Source organism: Cajanus cajan, chromosome 2 (genome assembly GCF_000230855.2).
Source record: "Cajanus cajan strain Asha chromosome 2, NIPB_CcT2T_4, whole genome shotgun sequence".
NCBI classification, from domain to species: Eukaryota; Viridiplantae; Streptophyta; class Magnoliopsida; order Fabales; family Fabaceae; genus Cajanus; species Cajanus cajan.
Window position 1 is genome coordinate 10,853,343 of NC_138518.1, and position 19,159 is coordinate 10,872,501.

Consider the following 19,159-nt stretch of genomic DNA (forward strand, 5'->3'; position numbering starts at 1 on the left):
TAAATGATGATTGTTAGAAAAGATTTGTATCCTTTGTCTGATTAGCCTCGTCTTATAGACATTATTTCATTTAACTCAGTATGAAACAACAACTTTTACGGTGCGTTTTCTTATTAAAAATGTAGTGTTTGTTATCATTAAAATTTTATAAAACATAAGGGATTGTCTTTTAACTTAACAAATCATCATTTTGCAGAGAGTATTTTCAAAAACTTTTCTCTGATGAGAGAGATTTTAGAAATTCTTAACTTCGTATCTAACTAGTATTTTAGCATGTGCATTGAGCACATTAAATGATTATTATATATACTTTTAAATTTATAATAAATTATATATACAAATATATAAATTTCATATTTGAATATATAAATTATATTTAAAATTTGTATAAATAGTTATTTTAAACATATAAGTTATGTTTTAGATTTATGATAAATAATTTATAAATAATTTAGAATGAGAGGGATTTATGACAAATTAATTTCATTTATTGATTATTTATTTAAAAATTATTAAAATTTAATTTATAAATAATTATGATAAAAAAAAATAATTTAGATAAAAAAATTAAAAGAATTCCTAAAATCCCTCTCATTCTTAAAAATTATAAAGATGTTAATGTTTAATATATTAGGATTTATTTGGTTATTTTTTTCAAAATTATTTATTAATTAAATTTTCATACTTTTAAAATAATCAATAAATAAAAATATTCTTGTGCTACAATATAAATTATTTTTATAAATATAAATATAAATAATATATTTAAAAATATCTATTTATTCAAATTATAAATCAATCCCTATATATTAAACACAAATCTCTATTTTGTGTGTAAGTGTTTTATGGATTTTTTTTCATTGAGAGAATTTGTAAAGTTCTTTTTTTTTTTTTTTTTTTAAATTCTTATCTAATTCGGTTTATATTTATCAAACTTATTTATGAATTAAATATTAATATTTTAAAATAAATTACTAATATATAAAAATATTTTTTGTTATAATATAAATTATTTATCATAAATCTACAAACACAGTATTTTTATACATAATATATTATAAATTTTAATTATATTATATATAATAAACATATATGTACATTGCAAATACTAAAATACTAGTATAATTTATATTTTAAAACATATACAATTCACTTTAAATTTTAGTTATATATCATAAACATTTAATCTATACATTACATAAGTAAAAAATACTAGTTTAAAAATAAAAGTCAACAATGACATGTGACTTATCTTTTAAAAGTAAAATAAAATAAATTACGATTTCAAAATTAATATATTCATATTACATATTTATAATTAGGTTATCCAATTAATATAGCACATAATTTTATAATTAATACAAGTTATTGATATACATAAATTAATTAATATGCTAAATTTACAAATTTAAAAATAAAAGTCAATGATGGCATTTTAGTATTATCATTTTTAACTATTTAATACAATGGTGTAAAAAAAACTATTTAATGCAAAATGTGATTTTATAACTTATATAATAATAATAATAATTAATAGTTATTGTATATCATTAATATAAAATGATATTTTATAATAAATATTTATTATTCATTTATATCTATTATAAAAGAGTATCAAAGTTTGTAATTATTTTTTTTTTACTTTTTAATGGATCATTATATTCTTCAAATGTGAAGAGAAAAATAATGTTTCAGGTTCTTCCTAAATTATCACACATAATCATCTATTCTATTTTATCTTTATTTTTTTTTTAAAAAAAATAAGAGGCACGAAATGGCTTGATACTAATATATATAAATTAATTAAAATGTTAAACTTACCGGTTTAAAGAAACAAATAAAATAGAGGTCAAAAAAGACATTTTTGACAAAATAACTTTTATTTTAGGGAAAAAAAGAAAGAAATATAATTGTGTATTTGATTTTCCTTTTTTTTTTTTAATTTTAGAAATGGAATGTTTTACATAAAAAAAACTTGCAAATAAATAAAATGAAATCAACATTTTTAAGATAGGATCATTGACTTTGTTTCTAAATTAAATGCATCAAATAAATTCTTTTTGCAGCTTCACTAGTGTGAGAGAATCATTATTTATACAATCACCAATTGGCCTACACTCATAGGCAGTTTCTAAATAACAAACCCTGTAATAATGTCTTGGTTTCTTGTGTTTCTGTTTCTGAGTCTCACACATTGTAGTGTTTCAAAGACTAGCCATCACAAGAACCTTCCTTCTGCTGTTGTGGTTGGCACTGTCTACTGTGACACATGTTTTCAACATGATTTCTCCACAAGAAGCCATTTCATTTCAGGTCTATTTTGCTTCCCTTATTGATGACATGGCTCAGTTTTATTATTTATATCATTTTTCTTCAGGTGCCATTTGAACTTTTTGATATATTTTTTTCTTTCTATTATGTGCAGGTGTCTCAGTAGCTGTAGAATGCACAGTTGGGAATTCAATAGTACCAAGTTTCAAGAAAGAAGTGAAGACAGATGAGCATGGGGAATTCAAAGTGCAACTACCCTTTAGAGTGAGGAAAGATGCAACGAGAATCAAGAGATGTACTTTCAAGTTGATCAGTAGCAGTGATCCTCACTGTGCTGTGGCCTCTGTTGCTACCTCTTCTTCAATGAGTCTCAAGACAACAAAGCAAGGAGAACACATATTCTCAGCCGGCTTGTTCTCATTCAGGCCTATAAAAAAGCCAAACTTTTGTAACAACAAACAAAGTGCTCCAAACACCATTACACAAACTTTAGACGAATCTCAATCTGATAAAAAATCAGCTGAAGATACATTTTTTCCACCAACCCCATTTCTACCATTTCCACCACTCCCACCAATCCCATTTCTACCGCCACTCCCACCACTCCCACCAATCCCATTTTTACCGCCACTGCCACCAATTCCATTTCTCCCACCACTCTCTCCAAACCCACCTTCAAACCCACCCCTAGCACCAAGTCCACTTCTACCTCCCAACAGTCCTAATCCAAAGCCACCACATTTCCCTAAGCCATTTCATCCTTAAGGCCCACCAAGAACACCCGGTTCTTGCACATCCCTTGCTTCTTCCGAGGACACTTCTCCTTGATTAAATAGAATACTTGCAGGAAAACCGGTGTAAGCCTCTGAATAAAAATACTTGGCAGGAAAAGAAAATAGAAATAATGAGGTAAACTGAAGTTAAAATTCACTTGGGAATGGGAAGTGATGTTATGCAGGAGATCCTTTGAAATTATTTGAGATATTGAAGTTAATGTCAACTTATCATTGATTTCACCTTATTAATCCATAATTTTCTTTTTATACTAGTGCTTTTTATCCAACCTGGTTTCGTATCTACATACACTCGTACAACTTGTTTACTTTCACCATGAATCGTTGTATACACATATATATGATTATGATATAATAAGTTAAACATGAGGATGGAATATGGATATATACATATATTAGTAATTAGTAATAAGCAAACTATAAAAATTTCTCTGGAGGCATAACTAAGATGCTTCCAAAATTTACATAAACAACAGGCATAGGTTCCTTGGAATTAAGGCATTCAAAGCACTCAGTATCTTCCTTCCAGAGATTGCCAGGTGGTTATGTGGACTTTGATTAAAAAATGAAGGGATAGGACCAATGGGGTAAAGAAAAGGGAACATGGAGGAGAGAGCATTCAATATATCATTCTCAAGTTCATCAAAACTGTTTAAAACAATAGGAGAGGCCCTGTGCAAATTATCTACCACATCATTGAGAAATTCTACCAAAAAGTAAAGTAATTTGGATCTGTTGTCCTTCTATAGTTAGGCAGGTCCTTCAGTCTAAAATTTTTCATACCTGGAATCCAATCCGCTTTTATTATTGGGAAAAACCCAAGTCTCACATCAACTAGAGATTAGGCAATTGAATAGTATATAAGTGGAAAACAACCCTCACCTTACAAGCCGGTTTTGTAGGGTTGAGTTAGGCTTAATCTACTATTCTAACATGGTATCAGAGCCATTTAGATCCACTTTAAAAATGGGCCACCCACCATTGATGCATGTCTCATAGGCATGAGGGGGTGTATTGGGAAAAATCTAAGTCCCTCCAATCCTAGATCATTAAAAAGGGCCACCCACCATTTATCCACGTACCAAGCTCAATAGTGCTGGACGTGAGGGGGTGTATTGAGAAAAACCCAAGTCTCACATCGACTAGAGATTAAGTAATTGAATAGTATATAAGTGGAAAGCAACCCTCACCTTACAAGCCGGTTTTGTAGGGTTGAGTTAGGCTTAATCCACTATTCTAACATTTATTGAGAATATGCCTAAATATCTTTAGGAGAATAAAATAATTTTTAATAAAAATATTTTATTTATATTTCAAATATTTAGATTTAATTTGTTTTGATTATTTTAGGATTTGTTTCCTTATTTTAGAATATGATAATATCAATATTTGATTTTGTATAACAAATTTTCTCTATAAATAGAGATTCATGAAAAAAATTTGATTATACGCCTCTGATAAAAATAATTCTTATAAAATATCCCCTCAAACAAATATCATAAAATAATTCCATCAACTTTTGTATCCAAATACCGATTTGTCAAATAACTCTCATCTGCATTCATAATTACAAAATTAAGCCAATAGCTCTAAGTTCCATATATCAATGCACATAATCTACAAACTTGCAATTCCTGCGTTAGCATGCATCCATTAGTTTCAACTAGTATAATATTTCAGATAAATTAAAATAACTTTGCAAGGACTTTGTTATGTAAGGGTGGAATCATTAGAGAGGCCCACTCAATGATAAGTTGGTGGAATATAATTCTGTTGGAAAATGAGAGGATTGAGTAAAGGCCAAAGGTTGAAAATACCAAAATCTAGGTGAAAGGATTTTGTATAAGAAACAGAAGAGTAAATGGAGAGTAGTGTTGAATGTGTGATATGATTATTCCCTCCCTGAATTTCTGTTACTGGATTCCCTTCACCCTCTGTTCTTCTAATTTCTCCTATTCTACGTCACTATTCCTCCTATAAGTTCATACACTACTGGGTGTTGATTATGTTAATAGAAATCCATAATACAGTCTCTTTTACCTTCTCATTATTATTAGTACATATCATTACCTTCTGATAAGAATAAAATAAAATATATGATTGCAACTACCGTATCATGCCATGATTGTAATTTTCATATTTATCTTAGCATGACAGCAATGTATATCAATTTGATATCTGTCAGTGCACAAAATTAGGATACCAGCCATATTAGTTGGCGTAATTCTAGCCTAGGATTTCTTGCTGTTTCATGTATATATTAGCATATCGTGATCAATATACACATAGCAGTTTTGAATACATTTTGGCATGGTATCAGAGCCTAACCTAGCTATGATATCCAACAGCCCGAGAACGCAGTTGGACTGCTGAAATGGCAAAGAAAGGAGAGAAGATTGAAACTGAGGTGGTGAAGAAAATGCCATCGCCCTACGATCTAAGTGCTAGAGATAATTCCGGAAACGTGATTACAAAAGTGCAATTAAAAGGAGAAAATTATGAGGAATGGGCCAGGGCAGTGAAGATCTCTTTGCGGGCTCGAAGAAAATGGGGTTTCATAGATGGAACTCACAAGCACTAGTACATTTACGTCAGTTATTTTAAGATTTTTACGTTAAAAAAGGGTTCGACGTTAATGCGGGAGATGTAAATTTACGTCGATTGTGATAAACAATATAAATTTACGTCGGACATTCCCTAGAGCCGACGTAAAAAGAGGTTGTAAAACAAAAAAAAAACTAAAATATTTACGTCGGACATGGTATAGTCTGACGTAAATTTATGCGTTTTTTTTTATTTTTATTATTTTTTGATACACCCAAAACCTGCATACAATCCAAAATACAAAACCTAACCCAGGCTGTCCAGAATACAAATTCAAATATAATTTATATTTCAAAATTGAATGACAAAAAAAATATATAAATCTTAAAAAGCATAAATTAAGACAATGTAAATCCTATTATCTTAAAAAAGTTATAGAACATATGTTTGTCAATGCTATCAAACTAGAAACATAATATTCAACTAACTAAACTTAGAAATTTAACTATTATATACGTTGAAGAAAAAAAGTTGTCCATTGTTCTCTTATCTTGATGATTTCATCTTCGGGCAATGGAGATGGATCTTAAAAGACCTGAAACATTAATTTAAGTGTCATTAATATGCAATGTTAATTATCATTAAGGTAAATATACTTAAATAAATTTTGATATGAATTACCTGCCCCCAAGAATCAGTAATACCCGCAAAAACTATGGCTCTCATCCAATACATGATGTAATAGCCACATTCAAACGAGTCTTATTTCTTATTACACTAAAATGAGAAACAAATAACTATTATTTCCAAAGTCAATAAATTCAAATATTATTGCCTCTATTAATTAATTTGCTAACCTTAGGATATATGAAGTGCAATGTCTTTGATCTAGCTCTTCCACTTAAAATATTAGTTCCAGACACAATTCTAATTAATTGAAATAAAACAGATGTTAGCCAATATATATAGTTATAGTTTTAAAACATAATGAAAAATTTTAGTTACCCTTGTAATTGACATTTCATTTCGTGGCTTGGTTTTCGATGTAGTGAACAAAACCACACCACGGTGTACTCCTTAGGAATGATTACCATTAACTGCCAATGGGACCTACATTGTATGACAAACAAATTAGTTATAAAATTACCATGATTAAAAAACTAATTAAAAAACTAACCTTTCAATGTATGAAGCCATGTATATATGTCTTCCTGATTCACTCATCCATGTTTGCATATATTGCTGGATCTGGACCTAAGTGTCTCTTGATTTTTGGATGGATTGAGACTCAATAAATCCATATACTTGTGTTTGTGCTTGCTCCACACTCAATTTGTCCATGTACCTAACACAATTAATTATTATAAGTTAAATGTAATTATTGTAATTTTAGACTCATAAAAGAAAATATCACTTACATGGCCCACAGCTGTATGATTGAAACAATATTTGTTAATGTCATACCCACCAAATGTAATGACATCGTTGTTAGGCCCACGAGCGAGTCTCAAAAGTGTATCAGAAGGATTAACCTCACCGTAAACCTTTTTCTTAAACCAAGCTAAGAAACTCTTGTTATGTTCATTCAATACCCATTTTTCATTCATTTGGGGGTGTGCTATCTTGATTTCATGTATGTGTTGCGATATGTAAGGAATTACTTCATCAGTGTTGTTCAATATATGTACAAATGTGCTTGGTCAACTTCTGTTCGACTCACAGTTCTAATCTTTAAACTTTGAGTACCCTTACCAAAATGTTTCTCATCATGTCGAGTCTTAGGAATTCCTATTGGTTCTGATTTTGACATGTACCCTAAAAAAAACTCAATGGCTTTTTCTACAATGTACCTCTCCACAATAGAGGCTTTTAGGAGGTATTGATTCTTGACATATCCTTGTAAGATCTTCATGTATCTCTCAACAGGGTAAATCCATCTAAGATAAACTGGGCCACACAATCGAATCTCCCTAACCAAATGAACTATCAAATGCACCATGATATCAAAAAATGAAGGTGGAAAATACATTTCCAATTGACACAAGATTGTGATTGCTTCATTTTCTAACTCATGTAACTTCAGAGGGTCAATTACTTTGTTGCAAATGGCATTGAAGAATAAACACAATTGAGTAATAGCAACTCTAACAGAAGATGGTAAAATGTTACGAATAGCCACAGGCAAAAGTTGTTGCATTAAGACATGATAATCGTGAGACTTTAAACCAATTAACTTCAAATCTTGCACAGACACCAGACTCTTAACATTTGAGGAGTACCCTTGTGGAACTTTCACACTGTGTAAGCACTCACTAAAGCTTTTTTTTTCTTCTTTTTTTGATAGAGTATGACAAGCTGGAGGCAAGTAAATACGTCTTCTAATAGACTGAGGATGTAACTCAGAACGTATACCCATGTCCACCAAATCTTGTCGTGCTTTCACTCCATCTTTAGTCTTTCCTTTTATGTTTAGCAATGTCCCAATTACACTAATAAACATTTTTCTCCACATACATCACAACTATACAGTGTCTAACATCTAGCTTGCACCAATAAGGAAGATTAAAGAATATTGATCGTTTCTTCCAGATATTTCTCTCAGTTGACTTCTTTTGCGTCTTTTCAAACACAATGTTAATGTTCTTGACCCACTGATATACTTCTTCACCATTGCGCGGTGTCGAGACAATTTCATCCTCCTGACATCCATTGAATGTTTTCTTTAATCTACGGTATGGATGACTACGAACTAGAAACTTTCAATGCCTAGTGTACACAGTCTTTTGCCCATGTTTCAATTGGGTATAACTTGTGTTTTCTTCACATATAGGAAATACATAATGACCCTTCACACTATACCCACTGAAGTTACCATATGTTGAAAAGTTATTTATTGTGCAAAATAACATTGCATGCAAAGTAAATTTTTCATCACGATATGCATCAAAGACCTCTACTCCTGTTTCCCACAACATTTTCAAGTAATCAATCAAGGGACTAAGATACACATCTGTCATTTCGTGGTTGTCGGGGTCTTGATATCATCATAGACAACATAATATATTTTCTCTTCATGCATAGCCAAGGAGGAAAATTGTAAATGACTAACAAAAATGGCCATGAATTGTGTTTACTACTTAAGTTCCCAAAAGGATTCATGTCATCTATAGCTAGACCAATTCTCAAGTTTCTTGACTCTGCACCAAATTTTGGAAATGTTTCATCAATCCTCTTCCATTGCAGAGAATCAGCTAGATGTCGAAGAAACTTGTCACATTTTCTACCATTTTCATGCCATGGAGTTTTTTTGCATCCTCTTTAATGGCAAACAATCTTTTAAACCTAGGTATTATTGGCAAATACCATAAGACCTTAGTAGGGGGACCCTCTATTTCTTCCTCACCACTACTTCCATCAGTTTTCTTTTTGAACCGTGACAATCCACATGCCGGACACACTTTCAATGTAGCAAAATCATTTGTATACAATACGCAATCATTAGGGCACGCGTGTATCTTCTTATACTCCGAACCCATTGGACATAGTATCTTTTTTGCCTCATAGTTGCGATTAGGTAACATGTTATCTTCTGGAAGCATCTCCTTCAACAACTTCAACAATTCTGTGAAACTTTTATCAGTCCAGCCATTTCTTGCTTTTAAACTAAACAATCTTAAAGTTGTTGATAATCTTGTAAACATACTACATCCTGGGTACAATGGTTGCTCAAAATCAGACTTTAAGGTATCATACACATGTGCTCTTTCAAAATTTTCTTCACCAACATCACGTATCATCTCTTCTAAATTATCGTCCATCCCTTCAAAATTTTCAGTTGTTGGCACCGTTGGAATGTCTAATATTTCTCCGTGCCATGTCCATATTGTATAACTCTTCACAATACCAAATATAAATAGGTGATCATGTATTTCCCCAACTTCTTGACGTATCTGATTCAAACAACGAACACATGGACAATAATATGCCCCTTTGACGGGTTTTCCATTTTCTCTTGCAAATTGCAAGAACTCTTTAACTCCATTTTTGTACTCTTGACTAATGCGACGTGCATTCATCCAACTTCAATTCATTATCTATATATTAACAAAAATTAACTATTGACTCAGTTATTCATAATTATTCTAACCTAAACTATAACCCTAAAAAATCGATAGTAATTTTAGATAAAATCGATAAATACTTCTACTAATATGATGTTAAACTAAAAGTTAATGCCTAATTTGGTCCCTCTTAATAATTAAATTCTCCTTCTTTAATGCATCTGGAACGGCCCGTTCTGAAACCAGAACGGGCCATTCTAGATGGACAATTAACACAAACTTAATGTGTCTAGAATGAACATTCTGAAACCAGAACGGTTCGTTCCAACTGCATCATTTTTGTGTTAATTGTTCATCTAGAACGACCCGTTCTGGTTTCGGAACGGCCCGTTCTAGATGAACAATTAACAAACAATAACTTCAAGTAGAACGACCCGTTCTAGTTGCAGAACGGGCCGTTCTAAATGAACAATTAACATAAAAGCTAATGCAAGTCAGGATTTTTGAAACTAACCTCAAACGTGCAGCCCCAATGCAAAATTGAGGTGCAGAAGAGAACTAAGGTGTGAAAAAGACTCAAATTACTCTTTGTTGACAAATAAACTAAGGTGAGAAACTCAGATTACTCTTTGTTAACAAATAAACTAAGGCACGCGCGGGAAGAGAATGAAAAGGTTAGGATATAAATAATCTTTTACATCGGACTAGGTATGGTCCGACATAAATTATACAATATATGTCGGAGTTGTATTGTGTCCAATGTAGATTGTATAATTTACGTCAGACCATACCTAGTTCGATGTAAAAGAGTTCACTATGAATTACAAAAATGCCACCACATCTTTTTTACGTCGTATTTTGGTATGTCTGACGTAAAAGAGATGACGTAATAGCCTTATTTTCCACTAGTGAAGGAACCTGAAAAAGACACATTCGAGATGGAAGATTGGTGGACAATTCAATCCATGCTTGTGTCTTGGATACTAAACACCATAGAACCCAGTTTGCGTTCCACTGTTGCCTACATGGAAAATGCAAAAGACCTGTGGGATGACATCAAGGAACGATTCTCGATCGTGAACGGACCAAGAATCCAACAGCTAAAGTTAGAATTGGTAGAATGCAAACAACAAGGAATGACTATGGTTGCCTATTATGGGAAGCTGAAAACGATGTGGGATAAACTGGCAAATTATGAGCAAATCCCACAATGTAAATGTGGGGGGTGAAAGTGTAATATTGCAACCAAACTTGAGAAACGGAGATAAGAAGAAAAAATTCATCAGTTCTTGATGGGGTTGGATGATGAGAGCTATGGAACAGCACGGTCAAATGTTTTGGCAACAGATCTATTGCCCTCATTGAATCGAGTATATGCCACCATGGTGCAAGAAGAAAGGGTGAGAACGATCACTAGGTGTAAAGAAGAGTGAGGAACGATCGTGGGACTGGTTGTGCGAGCGGAGACTAAGAACAAGCTGCGCAATGAAGAAAATGAAAAATTAGTTGTGTGCGTGCATTGTGGAAGGACAGGACATGACAAGGGAAATTGCTTCGAGGTCATTGGTTATCCAGATTGGTGGGGAGAGAGGCCACGGAATGAAAACAAAAGTATTGGAAGAAATCAACAAAGGACAAGGTCCTTCCGAGGGAAAGGAGGAACAACTCATGTTAATGTGGCGCATACTGGTGCAAGTAGCAGTGACTCAAGGTTAGAAACCAGAAAACTAGAAGTAGCAGGACTGAGTGATGAGCAGTGGCAGATCTTGGCAGCCATGTGTTGAATTCTCACAAGGCAAATGAAACTGAAAAGATGACTGGTAAGAAAACATGTGACTTGTGGATTGTTGATAGTGGCGCCTCTAACCATATGACAGGAACGCTAGAAAACTTGTGGGAGAGTCGAGCCTTAGATGGGTGCCCTGTGGGATTACAAAATGGTGAATTGGTGCTGGCAAACAAAGAAGGATCAATTTTCCTTGATGGAGGACTGAAACTCGAAAATGTCCTATATGTCCTGGAGTTGAATTGCAATTTGATTTCAGTATCACAATTGACAGATGAAGCAAAATGTAAAGTACATTTTACTGATAGATTTTGTGCAATGCAGGACCACACTTCGAGGACGTTGATTGGAGCGGGTGAGCGGAAAGATGGACTCTATTGGTATCGTGGTGTGAGTGGCATGAAGGCTTATCAAATCAACGCAGAAGATCAACTCGAGATTTGGCACAAGCAAATGAGACATCCTGCCTATCAAATTGTTGAGAAAATTCCAAATGTGAGCAGTGGGCATAGAAATAAGAACACAAATCGAGTGTGTGAAGTGTGTGAGAGATCAAAGAAAAGTAGGAATAAATTCCCTTTAAGTAATTTTCAAGCATCCAACATTTTCGATTTAATACATTGTGATTTATGGGGTCCATATAGAACTCCTTCTTCTTATGGTGCATCTTATTTTTTAACTTTGGTTGATGATTGTTCTCAAGATGTGTGGATATACCTGTTGAATAATAAGAAAGACGTGTCACAAACCTTAATGAATTTCATCGCTTTGATAGAATGACAATACGAGAAATAAGTCAAAGTGATACGAAGTGAAAATGGAACTGAGTTTATGTGTCTCCAACGATATTTTCAGCAAGATGGGATACTCCACCAAACCTCACTACTAAAATTTCTCTTATTACATGAGACTTTTCCTGCGAATTTTTCATAAAAATTTGCAGGAAACGTTGTTCCTACAAATTTTTCTACGAAATTTTATCTGCAAGTAATACCTCCGTGGATAATATATTTTTGCAAATTTTAAAATTCGCAGGAAATTTTCCTGCGAAATTTCTTGCAAAAAAATTTCCTGCGAAAAAAAATTGGCAGGAAAAGTTTCTTGCAAAAAAAAAATTCGTAGGAAAGTTTCCTACGAATTTTTTCGCAAGAAATTCTGCAAGAATATTTTTTACGAAAAAAATTAAAGAAATTACTATAAATTCTATTAATAATTCTTCAACTTTCAAATGCTCACAATGAATTCATCCGAAGCATTTGTTTCCATGACTTCAACATGTGATACATAATCTTTTAAATTATGATTGTAGATTATAAGCTTAACACTCAACCATACAAATCAACTTGTAAGGTAAGTGTTGCCCAACTTATATACTCTTTAATTGTTCTATTTTCAATCAATGTGGGACTTGAAGTTTTTTTAAAATATTAAAATTATAAATTTAAATATTTTTTTTATTTTTCCTACGGATTAAAATTTGCAGGAAAAGTTACTTGCAAATTTTTACCATGGAAAAAAATTTCTATGATTATTAAAATTGTAGCAAAATTTGTAAGAAATATCTGTAAATAATTTTTTACAAATAAATTCGTAAAAAATTTCTGCGAATATTTTTTTGTAGGAAATTTCACAAAAAATTTCTACGAATATTTTTTTGCAGGAAAATTCACAAAAAATTTCTGCAAATATTTTTTTACAAGAAAATTCGTCGGAAAATAACACTTTTCTAGTAGTGCCTCATGCGCTGAACACATTAGCAAAATGGGAGAGTTGAATGAAAACATCAACACATCCTAAATGTAGCACGTGCTCTACGATTTCAGGGACAACTTCCGCTTAGATTCTGGGGAGAGAATGCATTTTGACCGCGGGTTACTTGATCAATCGTACACCCTCAACAGTTCTCCAAGGAAAAACTCCATATGAAATATTGAACAAGAAGCCACCCACTTATGAACACCTGCGGGTGTATGGATGCTTGTGTTATGCACATAACCAAGATAGGAAGGGTGACAAATTTGCAAGTAGAAGTCGCAAGAGTGTGTTTGTTGGATATTCGATTGGACAAAAGGGATGGAAATTGTTTGATTTGGAAAGAGAAGTCTTTTTGACTTCGAGAGATGTCAAGTTTGTAGAACATGAATTCCCATTTTCCTTTATCGCCCATAGTGGACATTTGGAGGTGGAATTGTCCTCTGTTGATGTTGGCATTGTTGAAGAAGAATTGCCTGGACTTGGTACAACAAATAATGACAAACACGTTGTGGAGATTGGTGAAAATAACTCCACAACACAGGATGTGCCCACAACTGAATTCAGGGGGGCCAAGATGAGTATCATGAACAAGAGCCCGCCTCCCAGGCTATTCTCCCACCAGAACCACCTAATAGTATGATGATAGAATAAGAGGTTAACGAGATGCATATTGTACTTGCACCACTCGGAAGAGGTCATCGTTTCTGACATCCATTTGTGAAGCTTCGTGATTATGTCACTAACACCACCATACAAATCGGGCCCTCAATCTGCACTCCACATTCCGCTTCCTCAGGTATGTCTTATCCATTGACAAATTACCTAAATTGTGATAAATTCTCCTTGCACCACCGAATCTTTCTTGCATCTATTCACGAAGAGCGAGAGCCTATGCATTTCTCTGAAGTTGTTAAGGATGTTCGCTGGAGAGATGCCATGACTAGTGAAATCCAAGCTCTCCAAAGTAATGGAACCTAGGACATTACCCTTTTACCGGCAGAAAAAAAGCCTCTGGGATGAAAATGGATTTATAAAATCAACTATCACTCTAATGGGAGTGTTGAACGCTTCAAAGCACGATTAGTTGTCTTGGGAAATCACCAAGTCAAAGGAATTGACTATGACGAGACCTTTGCCCTAGTGGCAAAGATGGTTACCATTCGTACAGTGTTGGTAGTGGCTATAGCCAAAGACTGGGAACTCCATCAAATAGTTGCATAATGCTTTTCTGCACGGATATCTTGAGGAAGTCGTGTACTTGAAACTACCACTGGGGTTCTTGGAGTCTCAAAAGGGTATGGTGTGCCGTCTTCGCAAGTCCCTTTATGGCCTTCGCCAAGCTCCTCGGTGTTGGTTTGCTAAGCTCTCAAATGCTCTTGTTCAATATGGGTTTCAACGCTCTCAATCAGATCACTCCTTGTTCATCTTTCGAAAAGGAGATGTACAACTGGTCATGTTAGTTTATGTGGACAACCTTGTCATTGCTGGTAATCACCATGAGGCCATTGCAAAATTCAAAGACTATCTTCATCAATGTTTCCATATGAAGGACTTAGGTAAATTAAAAAACTTTCTTGGGGTGGAGGTTGCTCAGTCTCCTACAGGATTTTTCTTGTGCCAACGGAAGTATGCATTGGACATCATAGCTAAAGCAGGTTTGCTTGGGGGGAAACTTGTGTCGACTCCCATTGAAGAAAATCATCGTCTAGTACTAGTTGATGGTGAACTACTCTCTGACCCGAGCCAATATCGACGCCTCTTTGGGTGCCTTATTTATTGTGTTTTTCATGGCCTGAATTATCCTACAGTGTTCACGTCCTAGCTCAATTCATGCACCAACCACGAGAGGAGCACTAGCGCGCTGCACTACGTGTGGTACATTATATAAAGGGTCAACCGGGTCAGGGTGTGCTCTTAAGAAGGGAAAGTGATCTTCGTCTTTATGGTTGGTGTGACTCAGACTGGGCTAGTTGTCCTCTCACGCGACGATCTCTCACAGTTTGGTTTATTTTCCTTGGCCAGTCCCCCTTTTCATGGAAAACCAAGAATCAACACACAGTTTCTCGATCCTCTGCTGAAGCAGAATATCGATCTATGGCCAATATAACCTGTGAGTTGAAATGGCTTCGAGGTCTTCTTTCGAGTCTGGGCATTGCCCACTCTGAGCCCATGAATCTCTATTGTGACAACCAAGCAGCCCTTCACATTGCCAAAAATCCTGTTTTTCATAAACGGACGAAGCATATTGAAGTGGACTGTCATCTTGTTCGTGATGAAATACAACACAATCGTATTCAACCTATCTATGTGTCCAGTCACCATCAACTTGCTGACCTTTCACCAAATCTCTTGGCGCCACTTAATTTAGTTCATTTTTGGGCAAGCTGGGCATTCATAACCTCCATGCTCCATCTTGAGGGGGGGGGGGGGGGTGATAAGAATAAAATAAAATATAAGATTGCAACTACCGTATCATGCCATGATTGTAATTTTCATATATTATCTTAGCATGACAGTAATGTATATCAATTTGATATCTATCAGTGCACAAAATTAGGATACCAGCCATATTAGTTGGCGTAATTCTAGCCTAGGATTTCTTCTTGTTTCATGTATATATTAGCATATCCTGATCAATAAACACATAGCAGTTTCGAATACATTTTGGCACCTTCCATTATTAGTCAATGTACATTAAGCTTTTGATTGGTCTACCCTAATGAATACGATGATTTATGACATATAGGATAACTCAAATTTAACTTCTCTAAAGTAAATATCAGTCTTTGACAAGAAAATCAACTTTTGATATTCCAACACATGATTTTGTTATGCATGTGTACATAATATACACAGTTGCTTTTCTTTCTTACCGATGACTAGGTTTATTTACTTTACCTTTAAAATTAGTCTGAGTTACTCATCTTTATGTACATTATTAAAGAAAGAGTTTAAAATCAAATTGATACCTTTGAGTGGTACGAGACCTTTATCAAAAAGTGTACGGTAGTGCATAGATGATAATAAGCAACAAGCACCGACGGTTTGGAAAAAGAACAATAGGAAGTGAAAGTTCTTAAGCAGCTTGTAGAGTAAAAATCATAACAAAACCAGAAAACCAAGCAAGTAACAGGAGTGGAAGAATGACTGAGTCTAGCAAGAAGGTCACGTAAGGGTGCGAGCAAGTTCTCTCTCACTGCTTTCCAAAGGGACACTATGTCTTGAGTGACATCAGCATCTTCATCTGTTATGAGAAGACCATCTGGGATGGTCTCAAAATGAAAATCTGAGAGGCCATCAAGTTCATTAGAACCCCTTGAGTTGATCAAGCATTTGTGGTTGTATTCAGTGTTGACAATGGTTATGTGAAAGCCTCTTAGGTGAAACAATTTTGCTAGCTTGAACAATGGGTTGATATGGCTTTGAAGCGGAAAATGGGGTCAACACTACATGCGGTTTTCTCTCTGAAGAGTTATTCATCTCCATTTTTCCTTCTTGTGTGGAGTATTAAGAGTGTCACAGGAGGTTAAGATATAATAATGGAGAATCATTTACTTTTTTACTGTGATAAAAATAGTATCACTGTACACAGTGAAACCAAGTTTAACTATGCCATCTTATTGATTTGCGGTGCTGAGTGTATATTTGTGTCATTATCTCACTATTTGTATTAGTTCCTGTGGCAACTACTCTATCCTTTTACATGCACCTACAAAATATGTCCACGTCTTTATGGAAATTTATCTCCCAAGGATTCCTTCGTAAGAAATAACAACAAGAAAAGTTACCTTATTTTTGAAGGTCTACCCTACCATAGAGGGTTCCTGTTGTTATATATTTTTTGTAATTCATTTTAGTAATGATTGTATTAAGATATTTTTTGACCTTGTATTTCGGATCAAATAGTATGGGTAATTTTTTCCTTGTATTGTTTTTACATAAAAGGTGTAATTCGTAGTTTAGGGAATATATGTAATTAGTTAAAGTTATGATAGGTTTATTGGGTTTGAATGACCCAAATCTTTTGATGATGACCCATAGGTTTGGACATCCACTTGCTCATGCAAGTCCAAACCAAGCCAATCTAGTCATCCAAGTTGTTAAATAAGTCACATGACTTTTGATAACAATCTCAACAACTTGTTAAAAGTAATCATTAATTAGTTTAGTAGTTGCAATGATTAGGTTAGATACTTAGTGTTAACTTAAGCTAATCTAGGTTATTCTTAAACAAGGATTAGTTTAGCTTGCTCTAAAAACTTCTAGACAATTAACTAAACTTTTATAAATTTAACTAGAGTTGGTTAGTTTTAGTACAAGATAGCTAACCATGGTTACACTTAACCATGGTTAGTCTAGCTTGCACCATAAGCCCACTAAACTCTATATATTGTAGTTTTGACCCATTTTGTACCACTCTCGAGTATTATTGGAGTTTGAAGAGTTATTTTCTCTCTATAATTCTCTATCTCAAAAGCTTAAATCTTTCTTTAATTTACTTCCATTTCTCTTATCTTCCTAAGAGTGTGGTGAGATTTGAAGTGGTTTATCTTCTTCCTTGAAGTGACACCACTTGAAGAGAGTCCTTCACCATTGAAGGTGATTTTAGAGGTTTCCTCCTCCATTAGAGACCTTGGAGAAGCTTGAGAAGTGTCAAGAAGGAAAAGATCTATAAAGAAACTTGAAGGATAGGCTACAACAATCTAGTTCCTCCTAAGGTTTTCCATCACTTCTCTTATTTGAATCATTATTGTTGCACTGTAGAACACATTTCTGAACTACACCTATGTGACACACTTGTCCCACATGTGAAACACTTCTCATTAGGTATCTTGATTAAAAGATAATTATATTTTTTTTTGTCAACTTCTTGAACACTTAAGTAGGCATCTATACAATTTAGATACTCAAACTGAAATCTCTATATGGATATGAACATACAATGGTATAATTTGCAAAGATTGTTGTTGGTGAGGTGGAGGTATTTCATTATTGGATTCTTGGTTGATCGGTTGATCCTCGAAAATAGTGATGGTCATCTAAATCTCAGAAGCAAAAATTTTGGTAGTTTTTTTTTTCTTGAACATTTTGCTCAATGTCATTACCAAGAACAAAAGATTTTACATGGACAAATAAGAGGTAAGGTGAGATCTTCTATTGTTGACATATTTTCTCCCTAAAAGTTTTCCAATCAAATTCTTTCATGATATTTGAAAAGAAAAATCACATATGATTACTAAAATGTTAAGTATGTCATGAGTATGCATAATTGAAATACAAAGTTTTGATACTTACTACCAAATTCAACATAACTTGTGGGAATTTCAAGAATGGGTAGTTGAAGAATGACTTTGTAAAGAAGAGAACAAGGTAAACTCAAGAGCTTTTTATTATCTGAAATATTCTAGAAATTCTAAAACTCATCTTTTCTTGAGTTGAATTTATAAGGTTTAAATTGTCAATAAAAGGAAAATCTAGGTTTATTATCGACATCAAAAAATATAATTTTCAAATCTAGATACATATCAGAGTCAAAATTTGAAATAATCAGTTTTAAGGTTCTTGTAGGAATATTTGTACAAATTGAATAATCCCCATGGATTTCCCCTATTAAGTGATATCCAATCAACTTTAGTTTCACACTTAATTTGGTAGAAATACATGAATTTATTTTTAGTAGGTAAGATTTCAAGACAGTGGCATAACTTTTGAAAGGCTTTTATAAGGCCTCAACTATCAGGGTGGAGTTGTAAAGGAGTTAAGTTAAAGGTCTTCAAGATATCACATTCAAGTTTAGAAAAAGGAGAGAAACATGAAAATCAACACTTAGTGCTCAATACATGAAAGTAAGGGCTAGGAATTCCTTATGTGCAAATTGGAAAACAAGTTCACGAGGCAAATAGGGTTTGGCAATAAGAATATATTTGTGGGGAAGAAAACATAAAGAA

General features: G+C 33.6%; 1 protein-coding gene and 1 pseudogene across 1 annotated transcript; one reads left to right on the forward strand and one right to left on the reverse strand.

Annotated features, from left to right (window-relative positions):
- The first annotated feature begins 2,084 nt into the window (after window positions 1-2,084).
- Window positions 2,085-3,319, forward strand: LOC109814931 (uncharacterized). The gene is made up of 2 exons (XM_020379470.3): window positions 2,085-2,313; window positions 2,426-3,319. The coding sequence occupies exons 1-2, from the start codon at window positions 2,154-2,156 to the stop codon at window positions 3,034-3,036; spliced, it is 771 nt and encodes a 256-aa protein (XP_020235059.1). The 5' UTR covers window positions 2,085-2,153; the 3' UTR covers window positions 3,037-3,319.
- A 1,242-nt stretch (window positions 3,320-4,561) lies between these two features.
- LOC109814946 (7-deoxyloganetin glucosyltransferase pseudogene) lies at window positions 4,562-16,854 on the reverse strand (annotated as a pseudogene).
- Window positions 16,855-19,159: the final 2,305 nt, after the last annotated feature.